This window comes from Sceloporus occidentalis, unplaced genomic scaffold (genome assembly GCF_023333645.1).
Source record: "Sceloporus occidentalis isolate IW3139 unplaced genomic scaffold, rSceOcc1.0.p SCAF_20, whole genome shotgun sequence".
Taxonomy (NCBI): Eukaryota; Metazoa; Chordata; class Lepidosauria; order Squamata; family Phrynosomatidae; genus Sceloporus; species Sceloporus occidentalis.
The window spans coordinates 10,276,220-10,295,911 of record NW_028317000.1 but is presented as its reverse complement, the minus strand read 5'-3'; the positions used below and the strand labels follow the sequence as shown (position 1 = coordinate 10,295,911).

At 44.0% G+C, this 19,692-nt stretch overlaps 1 protein-coding gene across 3 annotated transcripts in view; it reads right to left on the bottom strand.

Annotated features, from left to right (window-relative positions):
- Positions 1–1,748: 1,748 nt before the first annotated feature.
- The window catches only part of PACS1 (phosphofurin acidic cluster sorting protein 1), an 85,589-nt gene continuing 67,645 nt past the window's right edge, over positions 1,749–19,692 (bottom strand). For all 3 annotated transcript variants that reach the window (XM_089483562.1, XM_089483563.1, XM_089483564.1), the window contains exons 19-24: positions 18,921–18,963; positions 14,723–14,765; positions 9,190–9,325; positions 7,471–7,697; positions 6,619–6,738; positions 1,749–5,464 (exon numbers count right to left, since the gene is read on the bottom strand). In XM_089483562.1, the coding sequence (XP_089339688.1) occupies positions 5,352–5,464; positions 6,619–6,738; positions 7,471–7,697; positions 9,190–9,325; positions 14,723–14,765; positions 18,921–18,963 (682 nt within the window). In that variant the 3' untranslated portion in view covers positions 1,749–5,351. The remainder of the gene's footprint in view (positions 5,465–6,618; positions 6,739–7,470; positions 7,698–9,189; positions 9,326–14,722; positions 14,766–18,920; positions 18,964–19,692) is intronic.

Genomic DNA, 19,692 nt, shown 5'->3' with positions numbered 1-19,692 from the left:
ATTCTACAGACTAACACAGCTATAGCTTTGGATTCTCCCATCCCATGTAATATATCCAATTATGTGCCCTTTCTCTTAGTAGCTCATTATTTATTTATATAATTATGGTATTTATACCCCACCCTTCAGCCCTAATGGTTATCAGAGCGGCTTACAATCATTATTTTTAATTAGACGGTTCCCTGCCCTCAGGCTTACAATCTAAAAAACGTGACACAAAAGGGGAAGGAAATGGTGGTAGGAAAGGGGATGAGGTGCAGGGGTTCTTCTCTCCGTCTGAGGCCTGGACTAAGGCAGATGGGCTGGAGGGAGAGCTCTTATACTTTAGGCTAGCCTTGATTGAGCTGGATCTGCCTAGTCACTCCCTCGCAGGCCGGAGGATGGCAGTTATGGAGGGAGGAGCCTCTTCTTTCAGGCTAGCCTTGATTGAGCTGGGCCTGCCTGGTCACTCCCACGCAGGCCGGAGGATGGCAGTTATGGAGGGAGGCGCCTCTTCCTTCAGGCTAGCCCTGATGGAGCTGGGTCTGCCTGGTCACTCCCTCACAGGCTGGAGGATGGCAGTTATGGAGGGAGGAGCCTCTTCCTTCAGGCTAGCCTTGATTGAGCTGGGCCTGCCTGGTCACTCCCTCACAGGCTGGAGGATGGCAGTTATGGAGGGAGGAGCCTCTTCCTTCAGGCTAGCCCTGATGGAGCTGGGCCTGCCTGGTCACTCCCTCGCAAGCCGGAGGATGACAGTTATGGAAGGAGGAGCCTCTTCCTTCAGGCTAGTCCTGACGGAGCTGGGCCTGCCTGGTCACTCCCTTGCATCTCTACTGTTTACCCCATCTCTACTCTTTCCTTACATCAGCTCCTTTGTTAGGGTTGACAGTGTGACTGGATTACATTTACAGGTCAGACTGAGGATTTGCAACAGTTCTAGCCTAGCAGTTTACACAGCAAAACTCACAACTACTTTAGGATGTCAGGGATGCTTTGATTGAGAGTTCCTGCAAGGCAGGGGGTTGGACTGGATGGCCCTTGTGGTCTCTTCCAGCTCTACGATTCTATGATTCCTTTAATCTGGAGATAGATCTAATCATGTAGTAATGGTGCATGCCTTTATAGTTGCTTTAAAGCTGATGTACTGTGAATCTTACTTTGTCCAGCCTGTCAGGAAGAGACACTGAGATGCTTTCAACATGTATTTGAGAGAGCATTTGTTTCTCAGTGAAGGATATATCCATGGGACAACAGTCCCTTCTCTTGATATTCTGCAGGTAAAGGACACCCATGTTTATTGCCACCTAAGCCTAGACAAAATCCTGTAAATTCAAAGGACTTGCAGGTGGGCATAAGAGAGCTTTTAAATCTAGGATTACATTACCCATGCCCAAAGTCTCAGAATGGTTTAACTTCTGTGTTTATTTCATTGTTAAAACCCATTTTTGTGCAATTTTAGCTGTCAGTTTCTTCATCCTGTCCCCTCCTCAACCATTTCTCCCACTGTGACAGTGTTTGAAGGGCTTTGAGAAGGAATAAAGTGACCAAGCTTGACAACAAAAATTGTTAAGAAAAAGACACAATTTATTTAATGAAAAACTCCTAAAATGGGGCGGAGAGGAAGAGACAACAGACCCCCAAGAATAAAATGCATTAAATACCAATAAGGCTCCAAAATCCTTCTAAGGCTGGAATTTTCTATATGACCATTTGGGAGTTCAGGGATGAAACTGGAATGAAAGAGAATCAACACGCTTACAAAAATGGGATTATATACAAAACTCATATTTATGTACAGTGAGCGGCACAAAAGAACACAGAGAAATCCAAACAATCTCAATTATTGACAAAAAATTCAGAATGTGCAAAATCCACACAGCAAAACAGGATACACGATAATCCTCAAATGGACACAGACACAGACCTTAGAGAGCTCTGGAGCTGCCTATCTCCAATTGTAGTTCTTTCATGGGAGTGTCAGTCATTGGCCAAAATCCTTCTCTTTGGTAGATCTCTTTAGAAAGCCGTTTGTGGGGTGGTGAGTGTGAAGAATCCAGGAAAATAATAGTTGGGTCCGGCTGGTATGTAGGTATGTATGTATGTTTGTATGTATGCATACAGTTCTTGGAATTGCTTGCTCAGATGCTGATTTGCACATTCTCAAGGGTGATTTCCATTCCAGGCTAGGATGCTGTGGCTTATACCTTCCACTCTGCTAGATACTAGACCATCTGGGAGGAGCAGATAGTGACAAAAGGACTTCCTTGAGTGCCAGAATCCTTGCTACAATACTACTCACTTGGGCTGGGAGACTGTTGCTCACTTACAGCCCAGTTCCACAGAAAACAGCTGCAGGACTTACTTCTCCAGAGTTGTATCTGGACAGCTGCTTCCTAACATGAACCTCTCCTCACCATCCTCTGATGCTGTGGACAAGGAGAGGGTTAATATTGGAATCTCGAGGGAATTTAAAAGGAGGGAGGGAGAAAGCCAGTTGCCAATCCCCAGACCATTAATGATGTCCAAAATCCTGACAAGCCTAAGCTCCAACAAGGCCGCTCTGTCCCAGACCAAAGCTGCAAAAGGAAGAATGTGACTGGCTTTGCCAAATATGAATCTGAGAAGCCAGGTCCACAGAGTAAAATGCATTGTACTGGACACATGTGAGGCACCTTCCTGCCCTTCTGACTGATGGATGGGCACATATGGTATGAGCAGCGCACCAATTTGGCTGGGGTGGGTGGGTGGAGTGTGCGTGTGTTCTGAAAGAGCCCAACAGGTCATGGGTCCCTAAGCACAGCTTATGCTTCGTTCACATTCATTCAGATTGGACAAAAACAAGAGCAAATCTAGAGAATTGGAAAGTCAAACTGTGACAAAGGCAGTGTTTCCTGGAAACTGACAAATCTCATCAATCCCAAGTACCACCTTACCCTGGAGTTGCACTGTGAACTTGCCCAACACCATGAATTGTAACCTGCTAGGCACTCAACAAAACCATTTAAAATAGGTTAGCCAAGCAGTCCCTTTATCTAACTCTAGATGGGCCACCATGCATGGCTTCTAAGCCTTAGAAGAATCTTCTCCTGAAGTAAGAATCTAGAACAATATTCAGAATTCCTAGACATCCTAAGACCCATTTTTAGAGGAATTAAAAATGGGCCTTAGGCTGTCTAGGAATTCTGAATATGGTTACTGTTTCTGTTCCTATGGTTCTTCTTCCTCCCAAACAGCAAAGGCATACCTGAAGGGGATCTGAAAGAACTGGCCCCAAGGAGAAACATCTTGAAGGAAAGAGATGCAGACATTTCCTTCTTTTAACCTGCAACTCCAACTTTCCCCTTCCACTGTAATCTAGCACAACCACTTTTAGGAAGACAAAATTGTTCCTCCTACATCCTATTCCACTATTTCATAAAGTTACTCCAAAATATTTTTTTTTATCACTAAGTACGTGTTCTTAAATGCTAAAGGCATTTATGAGATTGGCTCTAGGCCATATGCCCCACTTTCTGATAGAGACACATCATATGCCTTGAGCAGATAAGTGCTTTTAAATTATTATGGCCTAGAGCACTTTTCAGCCAAGTCAATGGCTGGTGTCATGGGGCCAAAAGTACAGTGATAAACATTCCATTGGGAATAGTTTATTTTATTCCTGGTTAGGAACAAGCTGAAAGCAATAAGGCTCTGACATTTTTCATCCTTTGGTGTGTGTGTGGAGATGCTTCTTGCTTTCATGTTTTATCTTAGCAAAAAACAGGAGTGCATATTTTTGGAGAAGGAAGGTGTTTGGGGTAATGTTGTTCCTATCAGTCATACAAAAAAAAAAGTCCACTCAAGTGTAGACCTACTCTGGAGGAACAACTCTTCTCCAACCCCCACTTCTTGAACTATCACTGTATGACAGCTAGTAACTACACCTGTGTCACAAAGACTGGGCTGCCCAAACTAGTACACTAATATTAAACCGACTCCCTTCAACAAAGAAACTTCAGGGCAAAGGCTGCTCTCCTGCCTCTCTGAACAGATGTTTTGGAAATGGAACATCTGTCAAAGTCTATGACATCTGGTGGCATACATATTCCTAAATGCCCTGTGATACAGATCTTTTTCAAATGATTTTTGGAGGCAGGAATGCTTCTGTGATCCCATCTTAGAAAAGGTTAGAGTGGTACGTGGGCTGTAGAAGAAAAGCTTGGATAGGCTGCTCCAAGTATCCTTGTGCATCATACCACAAAGCTGTCTCAGCAGCAGATGAAAGCCCAGAGGGCTTTTGTGCAGAATGCACCTGGGATCATGCACTTCTCAACACTGTTGACAGTATTGAGAGTTGAAAGTGAGCACCTCTGCTACACAGTGAAATCATCTTTCTTCCTACAATGATGTACAACCTCTCCCACTCCTTGCTCCACTATAATATCACCTTAGAAAATGGAGCATTATTTGGAATGTAGGTATATTTTAGTTAAATATGCCCCAATGCTTTTAAAAACCTTCTCTTGGGAAGAATTAGTTACTGCACTTGCTTGGTCTAAAAAATATACAAGAAATGACTAGTACCATTACAGAACAGCGAATGCACATAGCTAGGCCAGTAGAATGAATGGAACTGCTAAAGAAAATTTCTACTTCACTTCAGAGTGATTCTTCTAATCCTTATCCAGGCAATGAGAGAACAACCTCACATGTACAGTACATTAAGGCTCCTTCCAACAATTTGGCATGTTTGACCTTATGACTGTGAAATAGGAGGGACTTCAGCAGAGGAGGAAGGGTCTCAACTGTTAATGGCTAACTAAGTTGAGATTGAGTGTGGGAGCTAACATAGCCAACAGGCTTTGTAGCTTTGTGCTTTTGAGAAGACCAAGGCTGAGTAGAACTTTAAGAAATCAAAGCTCTCACCTGGTTCAATGAAAGTGAGAATGCAACAAACAGGAACAATGTTGATGAAGGCAGATTTTCAAAATGCTAGTTCTCAATACACATTCTTCAGGAAGACACAGGTGTGTCAGGTCAGCTCAAGGAAGGAGTGTGCACAACGTGTAATGAAAGATGAGCAGAACTGAAGTCTTTGGGGAATTCATTCCCAAGATGCAGCACACTCAGCAGATGGGTGTTAGATACCCATGACACAACGTGGCAGCAAAATATGAAAAAGTAATGTATGCGGATGCTCCTTGGCTAGAACAAAAATGTAGCATTTCTCTTGGCATCTGAAGCTGGTCCCTCCCTATTGAGGCCAGACCAAAACACAGTAATGTGACATGGGTGATGTTACCACAGGAGAGCTTCAATTTGGCTGATGGTTTGGATAGAGTTGATGACACATCACAGAGCAATGAGGATGCAGGAAAGATGCATAGCCACCATCAGGCTGGCTTTGAACCAAAAAGTCCAACAGGGAAATGTTTCACATGGGTTGGCCATTGAGCAGCTAGCTGGAAAAATTTGATGTCACTCCATTCCACTCCGTCAATGGAAACTAGAAAGAACAAAAGACACTTACTGTATAAGCAGCCTCATATCTGATCATTGGTCTATTAAGCCCAATAGAAACATCAAAACTGTCTTATACTGAGTCACACTATTGGTTTATCTAACCCACTACTGTCCATGTTGACTGATATTAGGATCATAGGTAAGACTAACTCATCATACAAGGTTATTCCCAGAAGTGTCAGGGATTGAACCTGTTTGTTTCATTTATATGCAGTCTTTCTCCCTGGAGGAACCCAAGGCTGCTCACAGATAAAACACTTAAAATCTCAATAAAATTCAAAACAATTAAAATATATACACCCAGTATAAAATCACATAAAATATATATTAAAAAACCTAAAACCCCACCTGCTTCATAAAAACCACCCTGCTATGCATTATATATAAAATACCTGCCTACATATAAATATTTTTATTCGCCGTCGAAAGACCAGCAGGGAGAGGGCCAGCCTAGCCTCCCAAGGTAAGGCATTCCAGAAGATGGGAGCAGCCACTGAAAAGGCTCTCTAAGACCTTTTCATGCAGAACATGGACACTATCAGTGAGTTATATTTACTCTCACTGGCCATGGACTCTAGCATCCCAAGCAGGGATCTTTCTCATCACTTGCTACTTGATGCCAGCTAAAAAAACTAGGAGGCACTTTAGTCCAAAACATGTGCTGCATTCTAGCTAATCACCTAAAAGAATAGTTATGCAAGGCAGGATGCCAGGGGGGAATGCCAGGAACACCTGTATTAGTTTGCTTCAAGGAGTCAAAAAATCTTACTACAAAAGGCAGCAGGCACCAGCTACAGTACTTGACTGGTGGGCAATAGTTAGCATGGTGAATCACAAAATGTGTAAGCCTGTTCTATGATACAAGCACCTACTTTGTACACACAGCTAAAGCTATATACAAATAGCTTTTCTATGCAGCTTGACATGCGCTCCCTCTCTTCAGTACCACTTTATATTTAGAATGCTCCTTTAGATTATAAATTCATGGGCAGAGCCTTTTAAATTTGTACAGCATCCATCAATGTGGGAAAATAATAAATAAAGAAAAACACACTGAAAATTGCCCTTACTGTGTTCCCTCATTACAATGGAACTCATCTGGGTAGTCAACACAGGAACTGAAGAAGCAAGTATTACCTTTCAGCATAGTTTGCTGCTGTTTTGCAGAGCAGATTAACCGGCTGATTCCATCAATCATTTGGCTCTTGGAATCAACCTCTCTCTCTTTGGGTTTCTTGCTCAGAAAGATTGTGGGAACTAGAAAGCACAAAGACCCCAGTCAATGAAAAGGAACCATTATCTTAAGGCAAGAAACATGAGGTGGTGTGCCATGTAGGACAGGGGAATGCTGCAAGCCTCTGTTGCCATCTGGTACCTTGATCGTGTAGCAACAACCAGCCATCTCCTTAGCTGCTACACAAAGATCCAGACAGAATCAAAGAATCATAGAGACTCCAAGGGCCTTCCAGTCCAACCCCATACTGCCATGCAGGAGCACACACTCCCAACAGATGGCCATCCAGCCTCTGTTTAAAAATCTCCAAAGGAGATTCCACCACTGTAGAATATCTCTTACCATCAGGAAGTTCTTCCTAATGTTTAGGTGGAATCTCTTCCTGCAGATTAAATCCAATGCTCCATGTCTTAATTTCTAGAGCAGCAGAAAACAAGCTTGCTCCTTCCATATGAAATTATTTCAAATATTTAAACATGGCTATCATGTCACTCTTAATCTTCTCTTCTCCAGGCTAAACATACCCAGATCCTTAAGTCCCTTCTCATAGGGCATAGTTTCCAGACCTTCACCATTTTGGTCACCCTCCTCTGGACATGCTCCAGCTTCTCAATATCATTTTTGAACGGACTCACAACTAGACATAATATACCAGGTGAAGTCTGAGATAGAACAGTCACCCCAGCAATATCACTTCATTACACACACAAGCAGAAAACCTCTACATGAAGGAAGTTTCACTCCCTATTTCTCACCTTTCTTATTCTTCTCTTTGGTGACAACAGTCATGGCCATAGTCCCAGACAGTTGGGTTTCCCCACTGTTTGGAAGCCGTGACACTTGCACAGAGCGAAAGACACTCTTGAGTGTGTTTTTGGAACTTGCATCCTTTTTTTCCCCTTCCTTCTTCTTCTCTGAAGGCTGGGCTAGCCAATAATCCACTTGTAGCCCAATGACGTCACCATAAGGACTATTGGGAGAACTGTAATCCAAAAAGGAAAAAGGAGGTGATGTGAGCAAATTTTGTATTGCAGAGCAAATCTGTCACACCTAGTAGGGATATTTCACTAATATGAACAGGATTATGCTTCCTCTCACCATCCCTACAAGCAGAGATTTCTGAACCGGAATCATTCTATATTTTTTTTGGGGGGGGGAGGGGTCAGTGGGTGGATTATGTATCCCTTTGAAAATCTCATGAAAGCTATTAAAGCCTTAACATAAAAATGAATATAACACAATTTTCAAAACAATAAGAAGGAAACTGAAGGGGGAAATATATTTTGTACACCTAGTTCACGGTCCTGCTAAATCACACTCATGACCCACAGATTAAGAATACATGGAAAGAAATAGTCTCTCCATAAGCGTAAAGCTCTTTTAAAACCATACCAGTGACAGCACTGAAAACCTCATACATTCTACCATTTGACTCTCTCTCTCTGTGTATGCATATGTGTATGTATACACACACACAAACACAAACTCAAAGCTGCTTGCCAAGAAGGCTGAGTGTGTTGCCTAATGTTTGGCAGCTCTCAGGACCAACTTCAGCAGCTTCAGAGAGCTATCAGGACACGTAACATCATTGCTGGCAACCTAGAGGTACAAGAGGATCCCCTTTCCTTCTTGAAACCTAAAAATGGATCAGTATTGGCAAGATTAGAAAGGTTTGCAAATGAGGAAGAGGAAGACAAACAACTGATGTCTGCTAGACTGTCTCCATTCTTTCCATTTAAGGAGGAGAAGGGAGAGGCATTGGAAGGAGCAGTTTTTCCTGGGATGATTTGATTTGCTGGCAGAGTACATACGTAGTTTGAATAGTAGTGGTGAGATCTCTGAATTTCTGAAAAAGAGCTCTCAGGAAAAATCACGTATTCACTGAGTTACTACAAACTACAACTGGAAAAAAGAAGAAGAGTGGCCACCCATTTATCGCCTAATCTAAGTATATTGTCAAGATTTAAGGAGAGCATGTCCACTGTCTGAGAGATCCACAGAATGGAAAGGCAAAGTGTGACACTTCCAAATGTTACTCAACTGCAACTGCAAGCATTCCTCAACACAGGCTATGGCTAGGACCTTTGGCAGCTGCAGTCCAAGAACTTCTGGAGGGATGCACTGTGCTCTCCTTGATTTATAGTGTGGGCATTTATGAGACAGATCCTGTGTGATATTTGGAAGCTAAGCAGGGCCAGATCTAGTTAGTACTTGGATGGGAGAACACCAACAAATGTGAGGTGCTGTAGGCTATATTTTAGAGGAAGGAACTGGCAAAACCACCTCTGAGGATTCCTTGCCTAAGGAAACCCTAGGAAATACCGGTACATGTTGCCATAAGTCGACAGCTGACTTGAAGACACACACACACATTCTTGGGATTCTTTTTCAAACCAAACACAACCCAGATTCCCAACTTGTAAAACTTGATAATCTTTTAAGTCCACCTGGTAAGTCCATACACACAGACTTACCCCATGACAGCCAGTCCACTAGTCATAGAAGGAGATGATGGAGGAGTGGCAGTGATGTCTCTGGCAAGGCCAGAGGAAGAAGGGGGAGAAGTGGAAGGAACTGTAAGGCTGACGAGGGGGGAATCATCTCCCTCTCCTGAAAAGGAAGGAAATCGTAAGGGTATAATCCTCAGCAATAAGGAAGAGCAGAAGGCATGTTCCAGTTGGCTTCAAGTTGGCAGCAATGTTTATTTCCACATCCTCTCCCACAGCCCTTTCTACCTTGGTTAAGGCATGTACCTAAAATGCAAGATTTTAATGAGGCACTTGTTGCTTAACCCTATTACCTTTGTCTTGACTGGAAGCACTATATTTTTATATTCAAAAAGATTTATTGAAAATTTATTGAATGAGTTCCAGAAAAACAAGCAGGCATCTGCCTTATAACTACAAGACAGCTCCTTATATTTAGAATAAGAGAATCATAGAGTTGGAAGAGACCGCAAGGGCCATCCAGTCCAACCCCATTCTGCCATGCAGGAAATCTCAATCAAAGCATCCCCGACAGATGGCCATCCAGCCTCTGTTTAAAGACCTCCAAGGAAGGAGTCACTCCGAGGAAGGAGTGTGTTCCACTGTCGAACAGCCCTTACTGTCAGAAAGTGCCTCCTAATGTTGAGGTGGAATCTCTATTCCTGTAGCTTGCATCCATTGTTCCGGGTCCTGTTCTCTAGAGCAGCAGAAAACAAGCTTGACCCCTCCTCAATATGACATCCCTTCAGATATTTAAACAGGGCTATCATATCACCTCTTAAACTTCTTTTCTCCAGGCTAAGCATCCCCAGCTCCCTAAGTCGTTCCTCATGGGACATGGTTTCCAGACCCTTCACCATTTTAGTTGCCCTCCTTTGGACACGTTCCAGTTTCTCAACATCCTTTTTAAATTGTGGTGCCCAGAACTGGACACAATATGCCAGGTGGGGCCTGACCAGAGCAGAATAGAGTGGCACTATTACTTCCCTTGATCTAGACACTATACTTCTATTGATGCAGCCTAAAATCACATTGGCCTTGTTAGCTGCTGCGTCACACCCTTGACTGATGTTCAATTTGTGGTCTACTTGGACTCCCAGATCCCCTTCACATGTAGTATCATTCAGCCAGGTGTCCTCCATCCTATATCTGTGCATTTCATTTTTCCACCCTAAGTGTAGTACCTTACATTCTCCGTGTTGAAATTGATTTTGTTAGCTTTGGCCAGCTTTCTAATCTATTAAAGTCATTTTGAATTTCGATCCTGTCCTCTGGAGTATTAGCTACTCCTCCTAATTTGGTGTCATCTGCAAATTTGATAAGCATGCTCCCAATTCTGTCATTCAAGTCATTGATAAAGATCTTGAATAGCACTGGGCCCACGTCAGAGCCCTGTGGGACCCCACTGGCCACTTCTCTCCAGGATGAAAAGGTGCCATTGTTGAGCACCCTTTAGGTTTGGCCAGTCAACCAATTACAAATCCTTGTAACAGTTACCGTACTTTGTCAAGCCCACATTTCACTGGTTTGTTTGCAAGAATGTCATGGAGAACCCTGTCAAAAACATTACTGAAATCAAGATACACTATATCCACAGCATTCCCTTCATCTACCAAGCTGGTAATTTTATCAAAGAAAGAGATTAGATTTGCCTGGCATGACTTGTTTCTCTGAAACCCATGTTGACTTTTTGTGATTATGGAATTGCCTTCTAAATGTTCAGAGACTCTTTGTTTAATGATCTGCTCTATAATCTTTCCTGGTATAGATGTCAGACTAACTGGACGATAATTGTTGGGATCCTCTTTTCCCCCTATTGAAGATGGGGACAATGTTTGCCCTCCTCCAGTCTGCTGGCACTTCTCCTGTTCTCCAGGAGTTCTCAAAGATTATTGCCAATGGCTCCGATATTGCATTTGCCAGTTCTTTTAATACCCTTGGATGTAGTTATCTGGTCGTGGGGACTTATATTCATTTAGATTAACAAGATATTCCTGTACTATCTCTTTACTTATTCTGTGCTGAAATTCCCCCATTCTGTCCTCTGCTCCATTATCCTCAGGTTGAGCACCCTTTTCCTTGTCTGAGAAGACTGAGGCAAAGAAGGTGTTGAGTAATTCTGCCTTTTCTCTGTCCTCTGTTAGCATTTTGCCATCTTCACCATGCAGTGGCCCTACCGTTTCCTTCTTCTTCCTTTTGCTGCGGACATATCCAAAAAAGCCCTTTTTGTTGTTCTTAACCTCTCTAGCAAGCCTGAGTTCATTCTGCGCTTTAGCTTTTCTGACTTTACTCCTACATACTGTATGCTAGCTATGTGTTTGAATTCCCTTTTGGTGATTTCTCCATTTTTCCATTTCTTATACATGTTCCATTTAAAACTTAGCTCAGTTGAAAGTTCCTTAGTCATCCATCCTGGTTTCTTGAGACATCTCCCATTTTTCTTCTTCATTGGAACTGTTTGAAATTGTGCCTTCAGTATCTCCCTGGGTATCGACAGGGGAAGCGTGTCCCTGCTGGTGCTCTTGGACATCTCAGCGGCTTTCGATACCATAGACCATGGTATCCTTCTGGGGCGCCTAGCGGAGGTGGGAATCGGGGGCACTGCGCTCCAGTGGTTCCGGTCCTACCTCTCTGGGAGATCCCAGATGGTGCAGCTGGGAGACGTGTGCTCCGACGAGAGGCCCCTTAAAACTGGGGTCCCTCAAGGGGCCATTCTGTCTCCCATGCTATTTAACATTTACATGAAACCGCTGGGAGAGGTCATCCGGAGACATGGGGCGCGGGGTTATCAGTATGCTGATGACACCCAAATTATTTTCTCTATGTCTCCGACTGATGCAGTGACTGGGGATGGTGTCTCTCCTCTCGTGGCCTGTCTTGAGTCAGTAATGGGCTGGATGAGGGAAAACCGACTCAAGCTGAATCCAGAGAAAACGGAGGTACTAGTGATAGGTTCCCCTGGTCCAGGAATGGCGGTGGTTCCACCTGTCCTGAACGGGGTCACGCTCCCTGTGAAGGACTCCGTGCGCAGTCTGGGGGTGCTTCTGGATTCGTCGCTTCATCTGACTGCTCAGGTGAGTGCGACGGTCAGGAGCACATGTTATCAGCTTCGGCTGATTCGCCAGCTGCGCCCATACCTGGCCCAGAGGGACCTTGAAACGATCGTACATGCTCTGGTAACCTCAAGATTGGATTTTTGCAATGTACTCTACATGGGGCAACCCTTATACCAAACTCGGAAGCTACAATTGGTGCAGAATATGGCAGCCCGGCTGGTCACTGGTGCTCCCAGGACCAGCCATATAACACCGATTTTAAAAGATCTTCATTGGCTGCCTATTCGCTTCCGAGCTCAATATAAGGCGTTGGTAATTACCTATAAAGCCCTAAATGGCTTGGGTCCAGGATACCTGAAGGACCGCCTCTCCCCATATATTCCGTCCCGCACCCTCAGAACATCTGGGCAGCAACTCCTGAAGGTGCCAGGGGCTAGGCTTTCTTCCGTCACTAAGCGGACGTTCTCCATCGCCGCCCCGGCCCTCTGGAATACGCTGCCCACTGAGCTCCGCTCGACTACCTCCCTGGCCCAATTCAAGAAGGATTTAAAGACCTTCTTATTTCATCAAGCATTCCCCCCATGAACATCTTTTAGGGCCTCCCTCCTCTTCCGTGGCCATGAGGAAGGGCTAACTGGGGTTTTATTTTTTTATTGCTTTTATTGTTTCTTTTGATGTATTGTTTGCGCGCGATTTGTTGATTTATGTATTTTTTTTCATTGTTGTAAACCGCCCTGATCTATGGAAGGTTGCGGTATATAAATAAAACTTTTATTATATTTATTTAAGAAACTCCCATCCGTCTTGAACTCTTTTTTCTTTTCGTATTTCTGACCATGGGATCACCCTCAGTATTTCTCTAAGTGTACTAAAATCAGTTTTCCTAAAGTCTAGAATGCGTGTCTGACTATGCTTGGCTTCTCCTTTCCATTGTATAACAAACTCCAGGAGTACATGATCACTCCCACCTAAGGATCCCACCACTTGCACCCCATTAACCAAGTCATCCCTGTTGGGTAGGATCAGATCCAAAATAGCCGACCCCCTTGTTGCCTCTTCCACCTTTTGGACAATGGAATTGTCTGCAAGACAATTTGATTTCCATGTTCTCCTTTTTTCAGTTATTCAGGGTTTAGGAATGGGACAATGGCTTTGGAACAACACAGATGCTCCTGGAATTCCCGCATGCCTATCAGTTGAAGCACAACCTGTGTCTCTATAGATCAGTGACCCTTTCACACTACACACTTATAGCAATATGATTCTTCTTTACCTGCCATGGCAGTATCCTATGCAATCCTAGAAAATACAATTTAGGGACAGGTATTTAGAATTCTCTGTCAGTGGGCTCTAAAAAAGTAAAGGTTTTCTCTTGATGTGAATGTCTAGTTAGTCATAACCAACTGTAGGGGGTGTTGCTCATTTGCATTAATAAGCTGACTCAGGTGTTCATGTGGCCTGCATGACTGCACAGAGTGCTGTCACCTTCTCACCAAATGGTACCTACTTTATCGACTTGCATTTGCATGCTTTTGAACTGCTAGGTTGGCAGAAGCTGGGGCTAGTGACAGGAGCTCACCCCATCATGCAGCACCGGGCCTTGAACTGCCAACCTTCTGATAATCTTAACCACTAAGCCACCATGTCCCTTATAGTCCCTCTCCAAACCACAAAACCCAGGATTCCATAGGCCACAGTTAAAGTGGAATCTGGTCATGGGCCTCAGCAATGGAAATTGTGCGGCCTATGGGTCACATAAACAGCCAGCATGGTGTAGTTGAGTGTTGCACTAGGATACTGGCAGATCTGGTTTCAATTCCCCACTTGGCCTTGTAAAAGCACTGGGTGACCTTGGGCGAGTCACACTCTCTTAGCCTCATAACCCCCCTCCCCAGGAACAAATCTAGCCAAGCAAATCCCATGATAGGTTTGTCATAAGTCGGAAACAACATGAAGGCACACAACAAGCGGACCACATAAGCTCTCCTCAAAGTTCCCTGTACGTCACCTGGAACCCCTAAATGCTGAAAAAAAATATTTTGACAAATATTTCCAGAAACCTGCAAGGGCTCCATTTTTACTATGACGACGGCACCTTTTTGGTGCCCCAGTATTTTTTTCAAAACCAGAACTGGTTCTCTGATTTATTTATTTATTTATTTGGTTGGTTGGAAAAGAAAAGTGGTGGGTGCAACAACTTGACTTTTTGCAGTTGCCCACCGCCCATGCTCAGCAAAAGGTTAACTCTCTCCATTCACTGATAGAGAGGAATGGAATCAATTCTGCATGGAGGTTTTGGGCACAGACTAGGGGACACAGCTATCCTGGGGTATCACAAAAGCAGTTTCATTTGTTGTCAAGAAGGGTCAATCACTTCCTAATCCACATTAGCTAAGCAAATCACCCTGCTCCTGGATATGGAGCATTTACAATAACTGGTTTTTGTTCAGTGAGGTGTGCTATACCTGTAGCTGCAGGAGAATCTTCGATGAGGCCCACCTTAACCACCTACAGCAAAGATGGGAGGGAAAGAGTGGGAGGAGGAAGAGGAAAAGAGCACTAAAGGTGAATCATTCCAAACAAAGCCTGTAAAATATTATAGATGTAGGCGCAAATTAAAAACCTTTGACCAAATGAAAGCAGGCAACTTGATTTCAAAGCCATGGAAGATAAACAGGCTATTCTGTATTATAATGAAAACAGTGCATCCATAGTATCTAACCTGTGCCATTCCTCCCCTTTGTTTTGCAATCTCATCAGGTCTGGATTAGCAACTATTTGGGATTGAAGCAGTACCTTTGAAGCATGAAATTGGGAGCTGTAGCACAACAAATTACTGGAGGTTTTCAGTCATATGTGTTTTCAAGCCTCAAACCTTCCACAGGTAGAGACAGAAAACTGTAGTATGCAACCTCACCTTGTGATTCACTGACATTATAAACCACTTGAATTATTAGTCTAACCCTGGTATAAATGCTAGCCTAGCCTTTTCCCTTTACCTGACCTGCACTGCTTTACCTTCTGTATGCCGTACTGCCCTTCAGGCTCCAGCAATTGACTTGACTATGGGTTGAAGAATATACACTCCAGATCTGGATTTGGATATGGCTCTCAGAAGCCCTGGCCTGGAGTAGCCACCGTATTAGAAACTACTAGGATGTCAAAACTGAGGAAGCACCTTTACTGTGCTGCCTTTTCCTTTCAGATCATAAATGTGATATGCACCAAGAAAGGAAGAATATCAGAAATGAGAGTGGCTGGCACACTGACAGGGCTTAATGATGACTGACACATACACAACCCACAGCTGAAGTGTACACCACAGCTAAAAGGGGGGAAAGGCTATCTATACCACCAGAGAAAGCTGCACAAGGAAACTGTGGTGTATTTTGACTGTCACAACATTGATTTAAAACTTCACCCAACCCCAGGAAACTGCAATATAAAGCAAAATTTACTTTTCAATATTTTAAAAGACCACCACTAACCCAAAATCTAAAGGTTTCAAGTTACCTTTAGTTCTCCATTAAGTATAAGTTTTAGCTGCTTCTGTAAAAAACAGGTGGCTGAGTATATTTTAAAAATTCATATACTAAGCAACCCTTAGCTGGTTGCTATCATATCAGCATTTCCTGTGCATACCAGTGGATCACAGCATGCTGAGGAACCCAGCTGCCTGGCTCAGGTTGACTCCATTTCCCTTGTGCTTTTAAAATAAGAGACTCTGGGCCTGAACAGACAGGCCAAAATAAAGCTGCTTCGGGTCACTTTGGAGCTATGCTGTTTAAATGATGCATGTGTCCTAAGAGGCCGGAAGCTGCGCCAAAGCCATGCTCCAGTTCTAAGGAATGGAGCACATCTTTGGGGCAGCTTCTGGTCTCTTAAGATACGTGTGTCATTTAAACAGCATAGCTCCAAAGTGACCCAAAGCAGCTTTATTTGGGCCTGTCTGTTCAGGCCCTTTGTTTCATTTTGTTTTGCAGTTGAGTATTCTGGCTTTTTTCTTGGCCAATATTTTGTTTCCTGTTAGGCATGCTAATTCCTTGGCAGGGAAAGAGTGGTCCCCAGTGGCCAGCAGCATCTTGCCATATTAGCAAACAGCAGCAGCTTTCCTTAATCATGAAGAGCCTCCCTCTCCATCAAGCAGAGGGTAATTTCTCAAATCTAGTCCAATGTGTTTATTTAAGAGTGGGAGCGGAGAGGAAAAGAAAGGAAAGAAGATTGGCAGTGGCCTGAAATGTCAGGCAGAAAGCTCTGGGCTGTGTGGGAAAAGAGAACTTTGTCCTTTGCAAGATCCATTTGGGAAAGCTGTGATTTGAATTTAAATAAAAACAAACTGACAGAAAGATATAGGTGACAGGACCTTCAAAACTAAAATCATTAATAGGTGCACACTTGGAACACTACAAGGGCATAAGCTGGGCCCGAAATTAGGGCTAGATAGGGCCAGGCATCCACATGTGCCCAGCTCTATTAGCGGTGCGCCATGATGAAGCACGGGCATCAGAGCACCCAAACGGCACTTTCCAGAAGGGGCGTCATCATGGCATGCAAGTGCCATAATGACACCCCTAAAAAGAAGCTGCCTAGAGTGGCTTCTTTTTAGAGAGCGCATCCAGGGACAAAGACGGGCAGCTTTTAGCCACCTGCCTGTATAGCCACTAACTGCCTATATCTTAGCCCAGAAAGATAAATTTGGTCAAGCTAAATCACACATCTGACGTTTCAGGCCACAACTCCTGTTTAGCATCATTAGAGAAGGGGACATTGTAGAACTGAATGATAGCCTTGTGAATGAGATGGGTTGCAAAAGTTTAATGTATCTATGACAATGGTTCTCAAACGTTTTACCGTTGTGACTCAAACACATATTCATTTACTCTCTCACACACACAGTCTAACAGAAACATTCATTCTCTCGTGTACATGGCAAGTATACGAGTATGTAAAAAAAGATGAAGAGTGCGACTGGGTGTGTGCGCAACAGAATTTGTGTGTGAGGCTGTGTGTGAATGAACATATGAGGGAGAGAGTCAGAAAAAGACATTACTAAGTGTGTGTGTAAGAAAGAGAAAAATTTGTGACTGTGAATGAATGCATCTGAGGGGGAGGGGATCAGAAAAAAAGCATTACTGAATGTGTGTGAAAGATCACTAGTATGTGAAAGAAAGTGACCCACACACTGCAGGAGAATTAATGTGAGAGAATTAATGTGTGTGTGACTGAGAGAAAGTGTCATTGTGTGTGTGTGTGTGTGTGTGTGTGTGTGTGTGTGTGTGTGTGAGAGAGAGAGAGAGAGAGAGAGAGAGAATTAACATGTGAATGTTAATTAACATGTTAATTAACATGTGAATCAGTGTCTGTGAGGGAGGAAGAGACAATATGATGAGAGTATGTGTGATTATTAGACACACAATTAATTAATTAACTACAGAATTAACTGGCTGGGAAGGTATGAGGGAGAAAGCAAACAAGAAAAAGCAAGCAGCTGAGCATGTGTGTGCGTACATGTGTGTCAGAGAAAGATTTGTGTGTCATAAACAAAGAGATAAAAGAATCCTGTGTATCACCTATTGAGATTGAAATAAATTCTTCTCAAAGAAATAGGTAAGCGGGTCAGGAAATTGGCGTGAGCATGGGAAAGAAAAAGAGCAAGAGAAACTGTGTGACTAAGTGCAAGAGAGAATGAGTGCTTCAGGGGGGCAGAGACATGGGACCTCTTGGAAGCTGGTTGGGCTGGGCCCCCAAATCTTCCACCACCCAGACAGCTACCCAAAGGGCTCTTTGTTTGTTCCTCCTCTTCTTGGGCCCCCTCCAGCCCCTGCTCCACCCACCCATCTTACCAGACCAGAGGAGCAGCTTGTCATGAGCTAGTGCCTATGAATGAAAGTCCCTGGCTGGCTAGCCAGGAGGAGGGTGGTATAAAGTAGCAGCAAGCCCAGACACATCCTCTGCTCCAGTGGTTCACAGGAAGTGGTGCACTTGCACTGCTCCTCCTCAGCCAGCCAGTCAGATGTGCCTTTCATTCTGGAATGGAGCCACCAAGGCCACTTCTTATCTGCCTCTGAGGGGGTCCAGCCAGAGCCTGGCTGGACCACAAGCTAGAGGTGTCGCTGGCCTCCACCATCACTGGGGGCCATTGCAGACCCTGACTCTCCTTTGGCATCTGTGTGCCTAGGCCACACTGGTTGAGGCTACAGCAGTGTCTTCATCCCAAGAACCAGAGCAGTGACAGGACAGGTGAGTGAGGGACACAGCAGCAGCAGCAGCTTGAGATGGGCCCTGCCTGAGTCCATGTTCCAGCAAACTTCCCCACCCTCTTCCTCCTCCTCTTCCTCCTCCTCCTCTCTCAGAGAGGTGGCTGTTCTAAGCACCCTCCTTGCCTTTTGCTTCCCCTCCAGGACAGAAACAGTTTGGGAAGTGGAGAAGGAGGAAGAGGAGGGACCAGGGCCTCCAAGTCTCGCACTCCCCTTGAGCAACCCCTGTGCCTCCCTGGGGATCCTGCCCCACAGTTTGAGAACCACTGGTCTAAAAGGAATGCATGAGCATTTGCTTTCAGAAGCTGATTTTCTCTAAGTTATCTAAGTGATCAATTCAATACAATTTGTGCAAACCAAAAGCAAATAATGGGGTGAAACAGCAAAGAAATTGAGAATCTCTTACCCCAATGAAAGGGATGAATTTCTGGTAAGAATCTTCATCTTGGCTGTGGGCAAAGGAAACAGCAGTTAAAATCCAGCAAGTAGGACAGAAGAGCTACGGAAGAACAAGGGCCTTCTCCCCCCCATCCCCTTTTACATTCTACAGACATACTCCTAAACAAGGAGAATATGAGGCCTGAAGGCTCAAGTCCATTACAACTTTCATATGGAAAATGTCAGTGGTTCCATAATGAGGTTGTCAACCCTTGAAAAAAAGAGTATGACATGGACCCAACTGTTCTAAGACGAAAGCAGAGTCCTAATGATTTGTAGCTTGTATGGAAGAACAGATTACTTACGTGTACCTGTAGGGGATAGTGCACATTAGTCTAGAGCTCCACAGTATGAACTGAACATTTATAGCAGCCTGTGTTTATGTTTATGGATGCAAATGCAAATGTCTGCCTTATGTGAATCATACACCCTGGATAAGGGTCAGCTCATACAACTAGGAAGATCAAGCTCAAAGGCCAACACACTGATTTCAAGCTGTAGCCTTAAGAAGTGTTGGTTCATCCTAACCTCCTCAATCAATGCTACTGTTCTTTCATCAGTGGGAAAGCTGTTGGATATGTTGGAGGCTGTAAAGCCTGACAAGCTGTTGGATATGTTGGAGGCTGTAAAGCCTGACAATTTCCTGATGCATGTGAAAATACACTTCCTTCAGGTCTAGTGTAGTGCATCAGTCACAGTTCTGCATCAGAGGAAGGATGGAACCTAGAGTGAAATCTTGC